The sequence below is a fragment of the Bubalus bubalis genome, chromosome 7, assembly GCF_019923935.1.
Source record: "Bubalus bubalis isolate 160015118507 breed Murrah chromosome 7, NDDB_SH_1, whole genome shotgun sequence".
Taxonomy (NCBI): Eukaryota; Metazoa; Chordata; class Mammalia; order Artiodactyla; family Bovidae; genus Bubalus; species Bubalus bubalis.
Genome location: NC_059163.1, coordinates 109,280,124 through 109,300,683, shown reverse-complemented (window position 1 = coordinate 109,300,683; position 20,560 = coordinate 109,280,124). Strand labels below are relative to the sequence as shown.

General features: G+C 35.2%; 1 protein-coding gene across 25 annotated transcripts in view; it reads left to right on the top strand.

Moving 5' to 3' along the window:
• CCSER1 (coiled-coil serine rich protein 1) overlaps nt 1-20,560 on the top strand; it is a 1,462,911-nt gene that overhangs the window by 266,219 nt on the left and 1,176,132 nt on the right. For all 25 annotated transcript variants that reach the window (XM_025290710.2, XM_025290711.2, XM_044946320.1 and 22 more), the window contains exon 4: nt 14,915-15,008. In XM_025290710.2, the coding sequence (XP_025146495.2) occupies nt 14,915-15,008 (94 nt within the window). The remainder of the gene's footprint in view (nt 1-14,914; nt 15,009-20,560) is intronic.

Genomic DNA, 20,560 nt, shown 5'->3' with positions numbered 1-20,560 from the left:
TCCATGAACTATAGCCTACCAGGCTCTTCTGTTCATGAGATTTCCCAGGCAAGAATACAGGACTGGCTTGCCTTTTCTTTCTCAAGGATCTTCTGACCCAGGGATTGTACCCCGGTCTCCTACACTGTAGGCTGTCTTCTGTATTTTAGGCAGATTCTTTCCTGACTGAGTTACCAGGAAAACACAGTATATAACACTTAAGGAAGCAGTACACAAAGTATTTTGCCAGTATGATACTCAATATTGCAATAATAGAAAGTAATAGAGACCTGGTAAAATATAGGAAAGCAAGACTGTTTAAAGTCCATTATAGAGGAACAATTATTAGAAAATTACAGAACTTAAAATTGTAAGATAAGGAGCATATGAAATGAGTAAAAGAATGAGAATTTATTAATTTGTATAGGCTGGCTATGAGGTACTAAGAAATAAACAATGAAAAATGTTAATGGCTTAAATACAACACAAATGTATTTCTTACAGAGAGGGTCTGGCAACTCTCCAGGGCAGCTTTCCTTCATGTTATGGTTCAAAGATTCTCTTCATTTTGTATTCTTGTCATCTTAATGTACGGATTTCTGGGTTACCTAGACAGAGGGAGATAGTTTTGGAGGTTTGTACAGGATGGTTTTAAGATCAAAATCTAGTACATGGCTATAACATAACTCCAAGGGGGTCTGTTATATGAAGGTTAATGAGAAAATTTTTATGAGAATTATGAAGATCAAGGGGTATGAAACAAAAGGAATCTTTCCTTTAAGTCAGAGAATCTTGTGAAGCACACTCCAAGGAACTTGTCAAGTTTCTTGGGTATCAGCAATTGAAATGCTTTCCCACATAATTAATGGTAGTGTAAAAGATAGAAAAATTTGAATATAGGGAAAGGGGAGAATGTAGTGTATCAAAGAGGAGCCATTTGCCTGATACAAAGAGGAGGACTGGTGTGATAAGAGTTAAGATGGTGTGATGAAAACCTTTATAGAAATGAAAATTTAAGTTTCTGCAGAAACTGACATATATTTGGCATGGTTATATGAATGATAGATATTCTCAGAATGATAATAAAAGTATTGGTAGATCTGGTAAGCATTCTGAATGTTTCAGAAAGCAGTTAGCAATAAGAAATATTTCTTAGGGCAAACATATGATGAAGCTGAAGTGAGAAAATGATAATTAGGGCAGAAAGCAATTGCCAGTTAGGACTTCATGTTAACATCCTGAATAACTTGGAGTTATTCATTCTAAGATATAGAAGACTTTTGCTTTCTTTATGCTCCAAGATTTTTCTCAAATTTATGAAACAAATTCAAAGAGTTTGAATCTTTTAGAATTGATGGTATATTTTATAGGAAGATGATGGAAACAATAGCTTCGTAAAAATACAAAGGCTGATTTCATGTTTATTTGCATTATATATTGGTGTGATTTTTACAAAATGAAAACAAATTAAGATGTAATTTCATCAAGAGGATGTTTTTTGTTTTTTGATATCTTTATCCCAGAATATATCATGGTGTACATGGAATTAATAATGATTGTTTTATTCTACAAATGTAATAAAATTGTTGCTATGAAGGTAAAAAATGGGAAAATGCACTTAGTGAATGCATTTTGGGGTAATGGTCATAAAAATAAATCTTAATTTCTAATCATAATAATGAAAGGAAAATGAGTTTCCACAGGAAAAAAAGGCTTATAGTAATATTGTATTGTAAAGCAACTATAATTTCATTAAAATTTAATTTGTTTAGTTTCTCTAAACATTTTTCTTTAATGTTATCACTATTTATGTACCTCAAATCATTATAATATAAATTACATTAACTTATACATTAATTAAGTTGAATTGATTGACTTTTATCAGTGGATTTTGAATACTGCACTAGATTTCTGTTGATGTAAAGCACTTCATTTACTTAGAATTTCTTTATAGTTCAGCTCTATGTAGTAAAAACTGATGTGTGAATGGCTGGGCAAGATAAAATATTCCAATTTTGTATTTAATTTTGCAAATAATTTAGATAAAATAAAAATATTTTTTTCTAAATTGTGTATTGATCTAACCAGAGGGATAAATTCATTTGATAATCTTTATATATGTAAAAAAATAGGTTGGCAAATAACGCCAAAACAAAGAAGTGAACCTATTCTATTCTGTCTTGACTCTCATCTACCTGCAAATACTTTTTCTGATTTGTAGCTTAGTGATATTTTCTTGTTTATGTAATTTAGATAAAATTAATATTGACATATATTTGATATTTATAAATATATTTATTTTGTGACTTTATGTTTTATTGTAGACTACAAGTCAATATTGTGTTTTTTAAACTAATTTTTCAAAGACCAAGAAATGGGCCTATATATTTTTGTAGATCACTGTAGATATTTAAGCACTAAAGAAATTTGATGATAAAGCACTTTGAACCTGATTATGTTCATATATTTATATTGATGAAATATTTGTCCTTCTTTCTCTCATTGCATTCAACACTGTTTTTATTTTAGTTTTTAAAATATAATTCTTTTCATTATTATTTAAAAGAATATAAATTAATTTTTCGAATAGGAAGCTCTCATTTTATAAGGAAAAAAAGAGGTACTCTGCAATTGCTTGTGGTGTACCACTTCTGCTTATTCACTTGTGTTTCTTTGTACCTTAATGCAAAGTACATTAGTATGAAATAATTTTGTAAGTTGAATTATATTGCTTCCCAACATAGTTCCAATGTGATACTTTGAACAAATGAAATATAAAAGCATTAAAATAACCATGGGTTTCTCATTAAGTCAGAAAATGCTCTAATTTGTGTGCTATATGGTTCTATTTAACAAGTTTAAAATTCGAGACAGTTTGTTACTTGCCCTGTACCTGACATATTGATGTGCGGGCATGGGTGCTAAGTCGCTTCAGTCATGTCCCACTTTTTGTGACCCTATGTACTGTAGCCCACTAGGCTCCTCTGTCCATAGGATTCTCTAGGCAAGAATACTGGAGTGGGTTGCCATGACTTCCTCCAGGGGATCTTCCTGAACCAGGCATCAAACCCCAGTCTCCTGTGGTTCCTGCATTACAGGCAGATTCTTTACCGCTGAACCACTGGGGAAGCCTGACATATTGATGGTTATCAGTACATAATTATTGATTTTGTTAAATTATTGATATTCTCAAGACTGTATTAAGTACTGTAGGAATTGCAGAGGGAGAATAATTGCACCATATTTACTTTAAGGATGCAAATAGAAGAACTATTACAAACCACATGGGAAGAAATTAATGTTAGTAATTAAAGTTAGTAAATTAATGTTAACCACATGAAGATGAGGAAATCTTCATAAAGAAATGGAATGTTATTTGAAATTTGATGGAAGTATAAATAAAAGAAATTTGGTTTAACTTGCAACTGTATAGAAGAAAGAAAATATCAAGGAAAATTTGAAAGGTTAGACTTTTTTTAACATTATCAAACAGCATAGTGAAGGATCATTTGTATATGAAAATAATTGTTGTCTGACTCTTTGTGACCCCATGGACTTACCCTTCCAGGCTCCTCTGTCCATGGAATTCTACAGATAAGAATACTGAAACAGGTTGCCGTATCCTACTACAGGGAATCTTTGAGACCCATGGATCAAGCCAGTGTCTCTTGCATTTTCTGCATGGAGGTGGATTCTTTACCACATCTTTACATACACCTAAGAAATTCTTAGAAAACTAAACCTTGTGTAGGGCTAGCAATTAAGCATTCTTAAAAATTTCTTCAGTATTACACATGAATTCTTTTTCTGGATAATACATTTTTTCCCCAAAATATCAGATAGTTAAAAAAAAATTAATGTTCAAAAAGGACATTATTGTTTGTCATCAAAATAGCTTGGCAGTAAGACATCTCATCCCCAGTTAATTGCGATATTATTATATCGATAGCATCATAAGATATTATTAGGTAAATATTATTTTCATATATTATAATGATACAACACTAGAGATTCTGAGAACACAAGAACTCTCTGTTCAGATGTGGCACTGAATCACAGATGTTTTTCTGCAGCAGGAAGTACAGTGAATAGTTGATATCATTCTTTGGGCAAATGTACTCTGCTTAGGTGTGTATATAATTGATGGTCTTATGCTCCATGAAGCTTGGCATGCTGCAGTCCATGGGGTAGCAAAGAGTAAGACATGACTGAGAGACTAAAGAACAACAATAAATATTCCATAAAAACCAGGATATATTGCACATAAAGGGAATTTTTAAGAGAAAGACTTTTAATCTTTCGCATCATTAGCAAAAGGCATGTTTTAGACCCTTTTATAAGTAATGTAAAAAAAAAGTCTGTGATGTAATAAAGTATGAATATGTTACTTTGTATTTGCTCTTTAGGTATTTGGGGAAAGAAAATAGACTCAATGCAAATGGAATTTTCAGAAAATAATAAACACGTTTAGTTTTATTAATAATTTTTAAGGAAGCAATTTTGGATAGGTAGATAGAACTCATATTGTTGAATTTTGTTTTGTTTTAAATGCTTATTTGTTTATTTGGCTGTGCTGGGTCTTAGTTGCAGCATGCAAACTTTTTTTTTTTTTTACTGTTTAGCAAAATAATCACACAATTTTAATCATAAAATACAATAAAAAAACATATTGGGGGATTATATTGAGCTACCAGTAACAAAAAAATGACCACAGGCTTCCTGACAGAAGAAAGGTGCTTATTCTTAGAGGGAAACAAAACTTACTTCAAACATTGTTGACATTTCATATGATTTCTGTCCATTGTGAATTCTTTCATGAGCCTGCACATAAGTAGAAGTGAGGGTTTAGCATGTGAACTCTTAATTGCAACATGTGGGATCTAGTTCCCCAACTAGGGATAGAACCCTGGCCCCCTGCACTGGGAGCGGAATCTTAACCACTGAACCACCAGGAAAGCCCCAGATCATTGAGTTTTGAATTAAAATGAAATTATTAATAGTATTTGTTCTGTAGATACATACCTTTATCATCTTTTCCTGTATTAGATGATGAAGGAATATATATAAATGATTGATTACTTTAATGAAAGTAATCTCAGAGTAGTGTTTAGAAAGAATTATAAGTGAAAGTTAAAGAACTGGAATGGTTCTTGGCAAAAAGTTGACCTTAACACCAATTACAAGATAATGAAATACACTTCTTAACTGTTTTCCTAGTGCACAAAGAAGAAAAGGCTAGAAATGATCTCTCTCTAACATATATTTAAAAAATACTAGATTTACAAGAATTTTAATTGTGATAGCACTCTTTTCCATCTTACCGTGTTCATCTCAAGCCAATTACACACAATTTAATTGTGGTATTTTATTGAGTGGGTCTTGGTTTCATTAGAGTTACAAATATTTGATAATTATTTATTTCTGTTGCTTTATTGAAGTGATGCAAACTCATGTAGTGAAATGTGAAATCAAGGAGATGGCATCTGTAACATTGGTTTTCTTTTGTTATGAAAATAGAATCCCAAAAGACTTTGTTTATTTTCCTCCATGCCATAAATGATGACAAGAAAAAACTGCATTTGCTAATCATATTTTTATACTCACTAGTTTTCTATTTGTATTTTATTTTTATTACTTAATAATTAAGATTACTTTTAATTTATTCCCTTGCATTGCTGTTGTTCAGTCGCGGTGTCTGACTCTTTGCAACCCCATGAACTGCAGCACACCAGGCTTCCCTGTCGTTCACTGTCTTCCTGAGTTTGCTCAAACTCATGTCCATTGAGTGAGTAATGCCATCCAACTATCTTATCCTCTGTCTCCCCCTTCCCTTCTTTGCCCTTCTCCTCTTTTGATAATGGAAACCTTCAATCTTTACTTTAAAATTTTGTACAAATTCAGATATTGGTTTAAAATAGATATGAAGCCTATGGAGATATTAATTTCATATAATTGTTAACTTTCCCTAAAAAGTGAAATGTTATAACGTGATACTTTAGTATTTTAGTACTGTATTGCCTGAATAATATAAAATAATTTACCTTTTATTAATATAAAGAATAGAGTTAGCAAGTCTGGTCTCTAAGAGTTAGTCACTCATAGTTTTAAGAATCTCAGTTTGCTAACTTTTTATACAGAAATAAAAAACACAGTAATCAAAACAAAATATTATCCTTTGCTTGTATTTATAATGCCAAGATATAATTTTAGTGAATTATATACATTTGTCATTCATATTTACAAATGTATTTTTTTGAACTTATAGTGGGGAAGTCTCACCAATAAGGGCTGATAGAATTAAGACAAATTTTTGAAAATATTTATTAAAACTATATTTTGATATATAAAGATCCATAAGATTAAACAGGACCTAGCATAGACCAAGCTGTCTTTGAAAATACTCTGTGCCTACCATGTTGAGAGGTAAAGGTAACTCTGTTATAGTGAGTGAATATTCTTGCCTGGGAAGTTCTATGGACAGAGGAGCCCGACGGGTGACAGTCCATGGGGTTGCGAAAGAGCTGGACACTACTTAGCAACTAAAGAACAACAGCAAATGCTTTATTTACCGAATCAGGAAATAAAAACCAAATAACTCCCTGGAGTAGTAATTAGTGAAACAGTTACTTCACTGTTAACAGTGAACAGTGAAAGTATAATAGTGAAATTATATAATTATATATATATATGTACATATGTATTGGCATATTATTTTCTTTTCCACTGCATGTATGGATATGCAAAACTCAGCTTTTATGAAATTGTATGCATGCATGTGTGCTAAGTCACTTCAGTTGTGTTCGACTCTTTGAGACCCTAAGGACTGTAGCCTACCAGGCTCCTCTGTCCATAGGATTTCCCAGGCAAGATTACAGGAGTAGGTTGCTATGCCCTCCTCATGAAACTTTATATACTCAGCCTGTTTTGACATCTGCTTTGGAGTATATGTGTATCTTGTCCCTCTTATGTCTCTCATTTTTCATTGTTCATGTAATTATCTTTCTGGGATATTACAAATTATTTGAAAGCATATAAGTTATTTGACTTTTATCTTTTTTTCCCCAAGTAGAACAGCCAATGTAATTAATTGTAAAGCCAGTTGCAGAATATATTTTAGACAGGTGCCTTTCACTGAAGATCTGTAATAGCTACATCATACATTTTCAATAATAAAATATTCTCTTGTTAGTCAATTTATGGAAGCTTCTGTATTTAGGTTAGTAGAGAATGAAACTTATAACCTGGTATCGCCTGATCATAATGGAGAATGAATCGAAGAATGTAAACTAGATTGATTATTCCTCATTAGTTTGGAAAATTCTCTTCACATTTAGACTAAATGATGATCAGAGCAGTCTGCTGTGTCATTAAATATTACATAAACAAGTATTTAAGAGTAGAGCATCTCATATCTTGCCTTTTAGATATTTTAAGGCTTCTTGGAAAGTCATTTATCTAAAATATAACAGTATAGAAATGCAATTGATGGCATGTTTATAAAACCACAAGTAGAGAGTATCTTATTAATTTTCTTTGACAGAATGATTTCTTTTACAAACAACACTTCCTTGTGTAGTAACATGTCCCAGCTTTGTTTATTTTTCACAGGATCATAATTATCTTTATTGCAATGAAGAGACAAGGCCAAAAGGTCATAAAATGGGCCGTATGGAATAGTTACATATTAATAGACTGATCGGAGCTTGTCTTTTCAGCACTAGCTTTAGACATGCAGTTTTATTTTTATTCAATAACAAGCAGGCTCTGGAAAAATAATTCACAGTAATGAAACATAAGAGATTGATTTATAAATGATGGTACATACTTTATTTATAGAAAAGATAGATATTTCTTTATTAGAATCTCGTTATCTCTAAGTTCAGTGAGGAAAGAAAACACACCTCTTTAGTTCATTGTTAAATCCCTAGAGTTTAGAAAATTGATTTTTGAATTACTTCATTAATATCTATTTAGTTTGCTCTTAATGGCTTAAAGTCATTTGGGAGATTTCATGAGTAATTAGTATTGTTGACAGATTTTTAAATGTCTGCTTAGGGAATACTTAGTAATAATTGTGCTTGATTTAATATCTAATTTATTAATATTATGAATTTAGTAAAAAATTAGCATTTCCTTACAATTAAACAATCACTCCTCTCATAGCAACCACATAAATCTTACATAAAAAATAAATAAGAATATGTATTAAATTTCCCATGGCCTTTAAATATTGGTTTAGTTTTATATCATCAAATTCTTCTTAGTGTTTTATTTTCACATACCAAGCCTAATATATCAGTTTATCTTAAATGCTTTGGCCACTTAACTGTACATATTACCATGCTATGCTGTGCTGGGCTCAGTCTTATCCCACTCTTTGCAACCCCATGAACTGTAGCCTGCCAAGCTCCTTGGTCCATGGAATTTTCTAGGCAAGAATACTGGAGCAGGTTGCCATTTCCTCCTGCAGATATTACCATGATTCCAGAGCAAATTGATACAGTTACCTTAAAACTGGTTACAAATGTGTTCATACTAGGAATTTGCATTTCTTTGGGCTTCCCTTGTGGCTCAGCTGGTAAAGAATCCACCTGCAAGGTGGGAGATCTGGGGTTGATCCCTGGGTTGGGAAGATCCCCTGGAGAAGGGAAAGGCTACCTACTCCAGTATTCTGGCGTGGAGAATTCCATGGACTGTATAGCCCATGGGGTCTCAAAAAATTAGACATGACTGAGTGACTTTCACTTTCATTAACCTTTTTAAACTACCCCTGATTTTTTTTTTTTGTTTGTTTTGTTTTAGACAAATCTTGTTTTCTGGCAACAAAAAAATGATCCAAAACTATTGTGTATTTTCTCTTTGTTTTATTTCCCTAGTAATTAAAGAGCACTGGTTCTTTTTGTTGGTGGATATTGGGTAGCAAGTATCTAGAGTGTCCTTAAGGGTTGGCAAAAGTACCGTTGCTACTGTTGGTCTCTTTTAAGGAGACATATGAAAAGACCTCTTTTAGGGCTGTAAATTCACATTGATTTTCCTTCTGTAACATCATGTTGTTACATCTGCTCTCCTTTTCTTATGATGTTTCACCAACTTCAAAGACTCCACTACATTAATAAGAAAGTTGCTCTGTAAGCAAGATATCAAAGCAAGGCAATTTGGAATAAGCAGATTAAAGAACACTTCCTCCAAACCAGTGATGGACCAGCCTGCTAGTCCAAATGTCAAGGGTCACTTCCTAAATGAGAATATATAAAAACAATGTAGCGAATTTTCCAAATTTAATTTGTTCACTTCGTTGGTGTTTCTTTCTTAAATTAAATGTTGATATACAGTGGTATGCCGGGGTCCAGCCCCGGCTGATCCAGGGTATTCGAAGCGGGGACGGCGTCGGCGACCTATTTAATTATTTATTCATCAAAGATATAAAGAGTAATAGAATGAGGATAGCTCAGTAGGAAAATTCAGCGGAGAAAAGAGGCTGAGTAGCTTGGTTTATGCGGGGGACCAATAAAACTTCAGGACAAGAAGCTTGCACCACTACGTAGGCCGCAGGTGTCCTTCCGTTCTCCCGAAGGAGAGGAGACACTGAGGCCTCCCCAGTCAGATCTTAGAAGCCCAGGTAAAATTAGTAAGCTTGGTGGGTTCCGCGCTCTAGATGGAGACTCAACCAGAGTTTGAGAGGGAGAAAGACATGGGGAGACCAGTCTTTCAAGGAACTGATCCCAATTCTTTATTTTCCATGGTCTACTTTTATACACTGAGATGTTATGCAAAGTCACGCGGGGTCAGCAGTCCTGACTTTTATCAAAGTCAGGTGCTTCATACAAATGTATACAGAGGTCTTAGGGGTGTTACATCATCTTTTGGCCAGGGGGCCTGCTGACAATTTACGACCCTCTCCTTGTGACAGCGGTCAGTCAACCAGGACACGTATTTCTCCAAGGGTGATTATTCTTAAAACAGACGCCACCCAAATAAAGTTACATTCCTATAGGGTGAGGGTGTAGTGGGTTTTAGTTAAGGAAAGAATTTACTTAGCCTAAGGTCTAATGTGATTTATATCAAAGGTTAATACTTATTTCTTCTATATATTCATTAATGTGTGTAAGGGCAGGGGATATGGAGACTTAGCAGCTAACATTGGCTCAACAAATGAAAAACGTTTCATCAATACAATTTCTAATCAGCCCACTATACTTATACTAATGGTTTTCTAACTTTTCTAAGGAACCTGTTTTTAGAAGGTTTAAAGCATCTCGTGCCTCTCACAGTTGGGAGGCTGTGAGCAATCACATGTGGCCGGACAAGCCTGTCAGGCAGGCTAGAGAACCTTCAGAAGAGTTTGTAGGTTGAAACACTCCTATCAAGCCCAGGAATTAATATTATTAACTGGAGCTCTAAGTTAACTCCTTCTCCGAAAGAGGTGGTGGGGGACAGCCCCCCGTAAAGTCAGAGGTGTAGGGGAGAGCGCAAAGTAGTAAAGTAGGCAGGCTCTGGTTATGGGGGTAGATGCTTGAGGATTTCCAGGGGGACTCCTGAGGCTCGATCCTGCCTTTGCGAATGTCGAGCCTCCTTCCTCATGACCTTTGCCATGGGCGGAGTGCCTCACGCCGGCCCCCAACAGTGGTAGAGGTTTTAAATAGTTCCTTGTTACATAAATAATATCTTTTATAACTTTATTTTCAAGCTGAGGATAGATTATCAACCATCAGATCCAAAATAGGGTTGAACAGTTCAACCTTGAAAAGATCACGTATGCTTTTGGACCTCGGGAATTGCTAGAACCAAGAAACAGAAGACCTACTAATATAACACTTGACATTTTTCCAGTGAATTTCATCTATCTTAACCATGCAGTGAAGTCCAAGGTCCCTGTGATGCACACCTTGTAATATCTAACACCAAACAGAACTGCTTCTCATTTTTCTGAAAGGGCTGTCATCAGCAAGTTTGGATAAAATGCCCATCTTGGATCATCCACCAAGGACAGGAAGTTTGGCTTATTTAAGAACCTGGTATCTTTTTCTATAGCTAGGTACATCAAATGAAGTAATTTCAAGTTTAAGAGAGAAATGCTATGCAAAACATATAAGCTTACATTGAGAAAGATGTCCTTACATAGCATAACACAGAATTATATGCCAGCCATGCACTTATTTCCTTCGTTCTAATCTCCATTGTTTTCTAAACATTGTTGGTTGTGTAAGTGTGCTGGGGCTGTGATAACAAAATACCACAACTGGGTGGCTTAAACGGCAGACATGTATTTTCTTATAGCTCTGGTGGCTGGGCATCCAAGATCAAAGTGTAGGCAGGTTTGGATTCTCCTGAAGTCTCTTTCCTTGGCTTGCAGATGGCTGCCTTCTTCCTATGTCCTCCAATGGCTGTCCCTCTGTCTTTCTTGTCTGTCCTATATTTCCTATAGGAACACCAGTCATATTGTATTAGGGCCAATACTTATGAGTTGATTTAAATGTAGCTTCTTCTTTAATGGTACTATCTTCAAAAATAATCACTTTACAAGGTACTAGGGTTCAACCCTATTTTGAATTTGACAGTTGATAATCTATCCTCAGCTTGAAAATAAAGTTATAAAAGATTCATTTTATGAATTTTGGATGAAAACAGTTAAGACCATAATATTGGTCAATGAAATTCAAAATACAAGTATAAAATTATTAAGGTTAATTTGAAGCTGTATCAATTACTACACCTTCATCATTAAACAATTTTTTAAACAATGTATTCTTGACTCCTTGATTAAAATTCTCATATTTGAATACTGTGCAATAGAACTTGGAAATAGTATCCTTGTAATATCTGCTTAAACTCTTAATTTTCCACAATCAACTTCAATTATATTTCTTTTGTTGTTTCAATATTCTTTTTTGCATTTTTGAGAATGGCAGCTTATCTTGTGTTGCCTATATTTGTAATTTTCTTGAAGAGATCACTAGTCTCTCCCATTCTATTGTTTTCCTCTATTTCTTTGCATTGATCACTGAGGAAGGCTTTCTTATCTCTCCTTGCTATTCTCTGGAACTCTGCATTCAAATGGGTATATCTTTCCTTCTCTCCTTTGCCTGTAGCTTCTCTTCCTGTCTCAGCTATTTGTAAGGCCTCCTCAGACAACCATTTTGCCTTTTTGCATTTCTTTTTCTTGGGGGTGATCTTGATCACTGCTTCCTGTACAGTGTCACAAACTTCCCTCCATAGTTCTTCAGGCACTCTGTCTATCAGCTCTAATCCCTTGAATCTATTTGTCACTTCCACTGTATAATCGTAAGGGATTTGATTTAGGTCATACCTGAATGGTCTAGTGGTTTTCCCTACTTTCTTCAATTTAAGCCTGAATTTGCCAATGAGGAGTTCATAATCTGAGCCACAGTCAGTTCCTAGTCTTGTTTTCATTCCAATTCCAAAGAAGGGCAATGCCAAATAATTTTCAAACTACCTCACAATTGCATTCATCTCATGTGCTAGCAAAGCAATGCTCAAAATTCTCCAAGCCAGGCTTCAACATACATGAACCAAGAATGTCCAGATGTTCGAGCTGAATTTAGAAAAGGCAGAGGAAAATTGCTAACATCTGTTGGATCATCACGAAAGCAAGAGAGTTCCAGAGAAACATCTACTTCTGCTTTTTTGACTAACCAAGCCTTTGAGTGTGTGGATTACCACTAACTGTGGAAATTCTTCAAGAGATGGGAATATCAGACCACCTGCCCTGCCTCCTGGGAAATCTGTATACAGGTCAAGAAGCAGCAGTTAGAACTGGACATGGAACAAAAACTGGTTCCAAATCGGGAAAGGAGTACATCAAGGCTGTATATTGTCACCCTGCTTATTTAACTTATATGCAGAGTACATTGTGAGAAATGCTGGGTTGGATGAAGCACAAGCTGGAATCAAGATTGCCGGGAGAAATATCAATCACCTCAGATATGCAGATGACACCACCCTTATGACAGAAAGTGAAGAGGAACTAAAAAGCCTCTTGATGACAGTAAAAGAGGAGAGTGAAAAAGTTGGCTTAAAGCTCAGCATTCAAAAAACTGAGATCATGGCATCTGATCCCATCACTTCATGGCAAATATATGGGAAACAGTGGAAACAGTGACAGACTTTATTTTTGGGGCTCCAAAATCACTGCAGATGGTGACTGCAGCCATGAAATTAAAAGACGCTTAATCCTTGGAAGAAGGTATGACCAACCTAGACAGCATATTAAATAGCAGAGACATTACTTTGCCAACAAAGATCCATTCCATCAAAGCTATGGTTATTCCTGTAGTCATGTATGGATGTGAGAGTTGTACTATAAAGAAAGCTGAGTGCTGAAGAATTGATGTTTTTGAACTCTGGTGTTGGAGCAGACTCTTGAGAGTCCCTGGAACTGAAAGGAGATCCAACCAGTCTATCCTAATGGAAATCAGTCCTGAATATTCATTGGAAGGACTGATGCTGAAGCTGAAACTCCAATACTTTGGCTACCTGATGAAAAGAGCTGACTCATTTGAAAAGACCCTTATGCTGGGAAAGATTGAAGATGGGAGGATAAGGGGACAACAGAGGATGAGTTAGTTGTGTGGCATTGCTGACTTATAGACATGAGTTTGAGTAAGCATCAGGATTTGGTGATGGACAGGGAAGCCTGGTGTACTATAGTCCATGTGGTTGTAAAGAGTTGTACACAACCGAGTGACTGAACTGAACTGGTATTCATAATATCTTTGATGCTATATAAATAAGCAACTTACTTTCAGTGGGCTATCCTTACCACCCATATCATAGAACATCCAAGAAGCAGTTGATTTTATTTATAAACTATTAGATTCCTTGTAATTAATACAGATACAGTGTAATACAATTGAATCCAATATAGTAATAGTTCCTTTTAACTTTCATTTATATAAAGAAGCATGTATATTTGGTTATATTCATCACCTTTGAAACTACTGTGCTCTATTCACAGATATCATGTGTTTCTAAAGTTCAATAATATTTAATTCAGTTTTTTTACAGTATTCAGTTCAGTTAGGTTCACTCGCTCAGTCATGTCTGACTCTGCGACCCCATGACCCAGCACGCCAGGTCTCCCTGTCCATCACCAACTCCCGGAGTTCATCCAAACCCATGTCCATCGAGTTGGTGATGCCATCCAAGCATCTCATCCTCTGTCGTCCCCTTCTCCTCCTGCCCCCAATCCCTCCCAGCATCAGGGTCTTTTCCAGTGAGTCAACTCTCAAATCAATGGATAAGGAAGTTGTTTCTTAACCTGGTCTCTACCAACGATATACAAATACACAGATCAGGAATGTAGTCCTCCTTCAAGAGTTTCTACCTCTGCGCATCACTGATTTCCCTCAAGATTTCTCAATATATCCTTGTAGTTTACTATACTATTTGCCCTCTTGAAAAAAAAAAAGAAAAGTAACATGATCTAGCTCTGATATTTAAGACATAAAATTCAATAATTAATTTTTAACTTAGTTGATATTTATTTCTACTGTTAATCCCTCCTACTCCAAAGCAAATGATTGGGAAACAGTAACTGGATTCCTCCCTTTCAAGAATACACATTTCAGAGTTGGCACTGTTTAAAAAAATTGTTTGAGAAATAATTCATTAAATGTGTTAGAAGACTATTACTCAGATTGGTATGATAAATATCTAAAGGTTTAATTCACACTCTTATATACATTTGAAAAACCTCTTTGTGAAATTTTAATATGTTAAAATTTTTATAATTGTTGAAATTTTTTGTGCTAATAAAGTTAATGCTTGAAAGATAAGCAAATAATTTCTGGGGTTCAGTTAAAGCATTTCTTTGCAAAGCTTGAGTTCTTTTTTACTTCATGACATCTAAATGTGGGTATTTGCCTCCGTTTCTCAGTGTTTTAGTTTCTAACTATTGATTTTGGTTTTTCTTCAGGATGTTTTGAATAATTTGGGCTCTTGTGAACTGGATGAAGATGATCTAATGCTTGATTTGGAATTTTTAGAGGAACAGAATCTTCATCCTTCAGGTAAGTATTGAGGAAATGCACAATTTCTTAAAACTCAGGTCTTAGGTATTTAGCTTGCATTTGATCAGCTAAATATTGTTTTAGGGTACATTCAGTCTTTTCAGGGAGAAGGCAATGGCACTCCATTCCAGTCCTCTTGCCTGGAAAATCCCATGGGCGGAGGAGCCTGGTGGGCTGCAGTCCATGGGGTCGCCAAGAGTCGGGCACGACTGAGCGACTTCACTTTCACTTTTCACTTTCATACATTGGAGAAGGAAATGGCAACCCACTCCAGTGTTCTTGCCTGGAGAATCCCAGGGACTGGGGAGCCTGGTGGGCTGCAGTCTATGGGGTCGCACAGAGTCGGACACGACTGAAGCAGCTTAGCAGCAGCAGCAGTCTTTTCAGTCCCCGTTTGTATATTCCATGTGCAGGATGAATGGTAGGTAACCTGGTTACATTATTCTGCTGATCTTGTAATCTATTCTAAGTTTTGCTGGAAGATAATTATTAAATAAGAAAAAAATATAAAACAAAGCTTCTTCCTTGGGGAAAATTCTGATGAAACACTTAATGAAAAAGCTAATATCTTATTTTTTTTAAGAGAGGGAACAATAATATAATCCTATCTTTCACTTATTTGATATCAGCAAATGAAACTTTTGTGGATTTAAGTTTACTCTTTCAAATCTTAGCCATCTCAGTAATAACTGTGCTAGTTAATGCAGTAAGATTGACCTTAAAATTAGTAAATACCACTAGAAACCAAAAGCACACACTCAAAAACACATATTCACACAGAGATATAGTGTGAAATAAACACATTCTTGCTAAATAAATTAAGAAGGGAGCCCATTATATATGTTTATATTTATATTTGTATTAAGGTGTAAAGTGTAATATTTTCAATAACAAAATTACTACTTTGGAAGTAGGATATATTGATTAATTGTTCAGTCAAATTTTGATATTTGACTACCGTGGCAAGGTTTTACTTTTTTTTAATGCTAAAAATACTTTGAATATAGTCATTTTCAAATGAAAACAGTAGTGACATTAAAGTAGAATTTCAAAATATTGAGTCCTACTGCATACATTTGAGAAAATCCACCTCTTGGAATTTATTGTCCATGTTTTTAACTTTTATGAATCAGACATAATCTCTAAGGTTGTTTACAGGTATAAACAACCTTACTTTACCCCTGGTGGCTCAGATGGTAAAGCGTCTGTGTACAATGTGGGAGACCTGGGTTCGATCCCTGGGTTGGGAAGTTCCCTGGAGAAGGAAATGGCAACCCACTCCAGTACTCTTGCCTAGAAAATCCCATGGACAGAGGAGCCTGGTGTCCATGGGGTCGCAAAGAGTCGGACACAACTGAGCGACTTCACTCACTCACTCACTCACAGGTATAATATTTTATCATGAATTTTTGTTCATGCAGTATGTTATATATAATAACAGTTGTCAAAACAATGTTTTAATTTACTTTTAATTTTTAATATTTTTAATTTAATTTTTAATTGGAAGAGCATTCTTTACAATGTTGTGATGGTTTCTGCCATGCAACAATGCAAATCAGCCATAATTAGACATATATTACCTCCCTCTTGAGCCTTCCCCTCTAATCATCACAGAGTGCCAGACTGTCTCACTGTGTTATGTAACAACTTCTCACCAGTTATTTAACATGATAATGTACGTACTCCTTGGAAGGAAAGTTGTGACCAATCTAGACAGCATATTAAAAAGCAGAGACATTACTTTGCCAACAAAGGTCCATCTAGTCAAGGCTATGCTTTCTCCAGTAGTCATGTATGTTTGTGAGAGTTGGACTATAAAGAAAGCTGAGAGCAGAATTGATGCTTTTGAACTGTGGTGTTGGAGAAGACTCTTGAGAGTCCCTTGGACTGCAAGAAGGTCCATCCAGTCCATCCTAAAGGAGATCAGTCTTGAGTGTTCATTGGAAGGACTGATGTTGAAGCTGAAACTGCAATACTTTGGCCACCTGATGTGAAGAGCTGACTTATTTGAAAAGACCCTGATGCTGGGAAAGATTGGGGGCAGGAGGAGAAGGGGACGACAGAGGATGAGATGGCTGGATGGCATCACCGACTTGATGGACATGAGTTTGGGTAAACTCCAGGATTTGGTGATGGACGGGAAGGCCTGGCATACTGTGGTCCATAGGGTCGCAAAGAGTCAGACACGACTGAGTGACTGAACTGAACTGAACTGAATGTGTATATGTCTATGATACTTCCTCCATTCATCCCACCCTCTCCTTCCTTGCTGTGCCCATAAGTGTGTTCTCTTTATCTGTGTCTCCATTCCTTTCCTGCAAATAGGTTCATCAATACCATTTTTCTAGATTCTGTATATATGTATTAGTATACAATATTTTTTTAATCATTCTGACTTACTTCATTCTGTATAACAGACTCTAGGTTCATCAACCTCACTAGAACTGACTCAAATTTGCTCTTTATATGGTTGAGTAATATTCCATTTGTGGTATATAAGCTTCTTAATCCATTTCTCTGTGATGGACATCTAGGTTGCTTCCATGTCCTAGCTATTGTAAATAGTGCTGCTGTGAACATTGGTGTTCATGTGCCTCTTTCAGTTATGGTTTTCTCAGGGTATATGGCCAGTAGTGGGATTGCTGGGTCAGATGGCAGATGGTAGTTTTATTTCTTCTTTTTAAAGGAATTTCCATACTGTTCTCCATAATGGCTGTATCAATTTATTTACATTCTCCTCAACAGTGCAAGAGGGATCCCTTTTCTCCAAATCCTCTCTGGCATTTACTCTTTGTAGATTTTTTGATGATGGCCATCCTTAGTGATGTGTGAAATGCTACCTCGTTGTAGTTTTAATTTTCATTTCTCTAATAATTGAGCATTTTTACATGTGTTTATTAGCCATTGTATGTCTTTTTTGGAGAAATAGCTGTTTAGGTTTTCTGCCCATTTTTATTGGGCTGTTTGTCTGATATTGAGCTATATGAGCTGTTTATATATGTTGGATATTAATCCTTTGTCAGTTGTTTCATTGGCAATTATTTTCTTCTATTCTGTGGGCTGTCTCTTAATCTTACCTTTGCTGTGCCCAAGGTTTTAAGTTTCATTAAGTCCTATCTGTATATTTTTGTTTTTATTACCATTACTCGAGGAGGTGGGTCAAAGAGGATCTTGCTGTGATTTATGTCAAAGAGTGTACTGCCTGTGTTTTCCTCTAAGAGCTTTATAGTTTCTGGCCTTACATTTAAGTCTCTAATCCATTTTGAGTTTGGTTTTGTGTATGATGTTAGGATTTTAGGCTAATATCAAAAAGAAGCTAATTTTTTTTTAACTTAAATGCCAATAAATTTAGGATAACCATTTCTTGAGACATTATTCCTGGATTTGATTTGACAGATATTTTAAAAATGTATGTATTTTTTTACTTTTATGCAAATACCTTATATAATTTTGCTATTCATATGTATTTATTTTAAAGAATTACACATGGTGCCAGTGTACACTTTTTTGTCAACACCTGCCAGAACTAAACACACATTTACCTTTAGATCAACTGTCGAACATCTAGAAATTTAATTGTAAAACACTGGAAGTTTACAAAATAATATATGCAAATAACTACTCATTGCAAAATATTGGGAACACCTCAGAACAAAATAATATATGCAAATAACTACTCATTGCAAAATATTGGGAACACCTCAGAAAATTATCAAATGATAGGACATTTGTTGAACCTACAGTGGTACACTGAGCAGTCATTAAAGGGAATCATTATGGTGTCTATATATGCCATAACATGAATGTAAAAATATATTATTAGTGGCAGACTTTTCAGTGATTGATTCAATAGAAAGTACCTAAGGTCATTAACCTCTACCTTTAGTTCAAGTGTAACAAGTCCACATTTTTTTAAATTTTATTTTAATTTTATTTTTTAATTTTAAAATATTGTATTGGTTTTGCCATATATCGAAATGAATCCGCCACAGGTATATATGTGTTCCCCATACCATCCCTCTGGGTCGTCCCAGTGCACCAGCCCCAAGCATCCAGTATCGTGCATCGAACTGGAATGGCGACTCGTTTCATATATGATATTATACATGTTTCAATGCCATTCTCCCAAATCATCCCACCCTCTCCCTCTCCCACAGAGTGCAAAAGACTGTTCTATACATCAGTGTCTCTTTTGCTGTCTCGTATACAGGGTTATTGTTACCATCTTTCTAAATTGCATATATATGCATTAGTATAGTGTATTGGTGTTTTTCTTTCTGGCTTACTTCACTCTGTATAAGAGGCTCCAGTTTCATCCACCTCGTTAGAATGGATTCAAATGTATTCTTTTTAATGGCTGAGTAATACTCCATTGTGTATATGTACCACAGCTTTCTTATCCATTCATCTGCTGATGGACATCTAGGTTGCTTCCATGTCCTGGCTATTATAAACAGTGCTGCGATGGACATTGGGGTACACGTGTCTCCTTCAATTCTGGTTTCCTCACTGTGTATGCCCAGCAGTGGGATTGCTGGATCATAAGGCAGTTCTATTTCCAGTTTTTTAAGGAATCTCCACACTGTTCTCCATAGTGGCTGTACTAGTTTGCATTCCCACCAACAGTGTAAGAGGGTTCTCTTTTCTCCACACCCTCTCCAGAAAACTTGTCAACCACTTGTAAAAGAATGAAACTAGAACACTTTCTAACACTGTACACAAAAATAAACTCAAAATGGATTAAAGATCTAAACGTAAGACCAGAAACTATAAAACTCTTAGAGGAGAATATAGGTAAAACACTCTCTGACATACATCACAGCAGGATCCTCTATGACCCACCTCCCAGAATATTGGAAATAAAAGCAAAAATAAACAAATGGGACCTAATTAAACAAGTCCACATTTTGTCTCTCCTTATGAAATGACTAGAGAACTACACAGCAATACCAGTCCTGCCCACAAGTACTTAAATCTGTTTAAGTCTCCTAATTAAACCATAATTTTACAGGAAGTATTGGGATGAGGGGAGAGTGAATGTAAAATGTTATGATGGGATTGCCATAACTAAATATAGAATATGGGGACACATGGTCCCCATGTGTAAATATAGAATTCTACAGGACACATGGTCTGGATTTTTCAACAAGTAAATGACATGATAAAAAGAAGGGTATTATAGATTAAAAGTGGCAAATGCAATGTGACACCTTTTTTGCAAAACATAAAACACTGTAAAATATATATTTCTGAGTTTATCAGAGAAGTTTGAATAGGGAGGGAATAATTATTACAGAATTGTTTTTATTTTTGGGGTGCTGAGTATTTTTCTTTGATTTTGTTTTTGAGGAAAACTCAAAACATGTGGTTGAAATGATATGGTATCTGAGATTTGCTTTGCTAACAAATATGGAGGAGGGAATAGATGGAAAAGTGTTAGTGAATTATTGAAAATTATCAAAGCTTTGGGTGAAAGTTTCATTGACTAATTGTAATGTTTTCTGTATTTTTGTGTTTTTAAAGATTTTTCACAATAAAAGTAAAACCAAGTT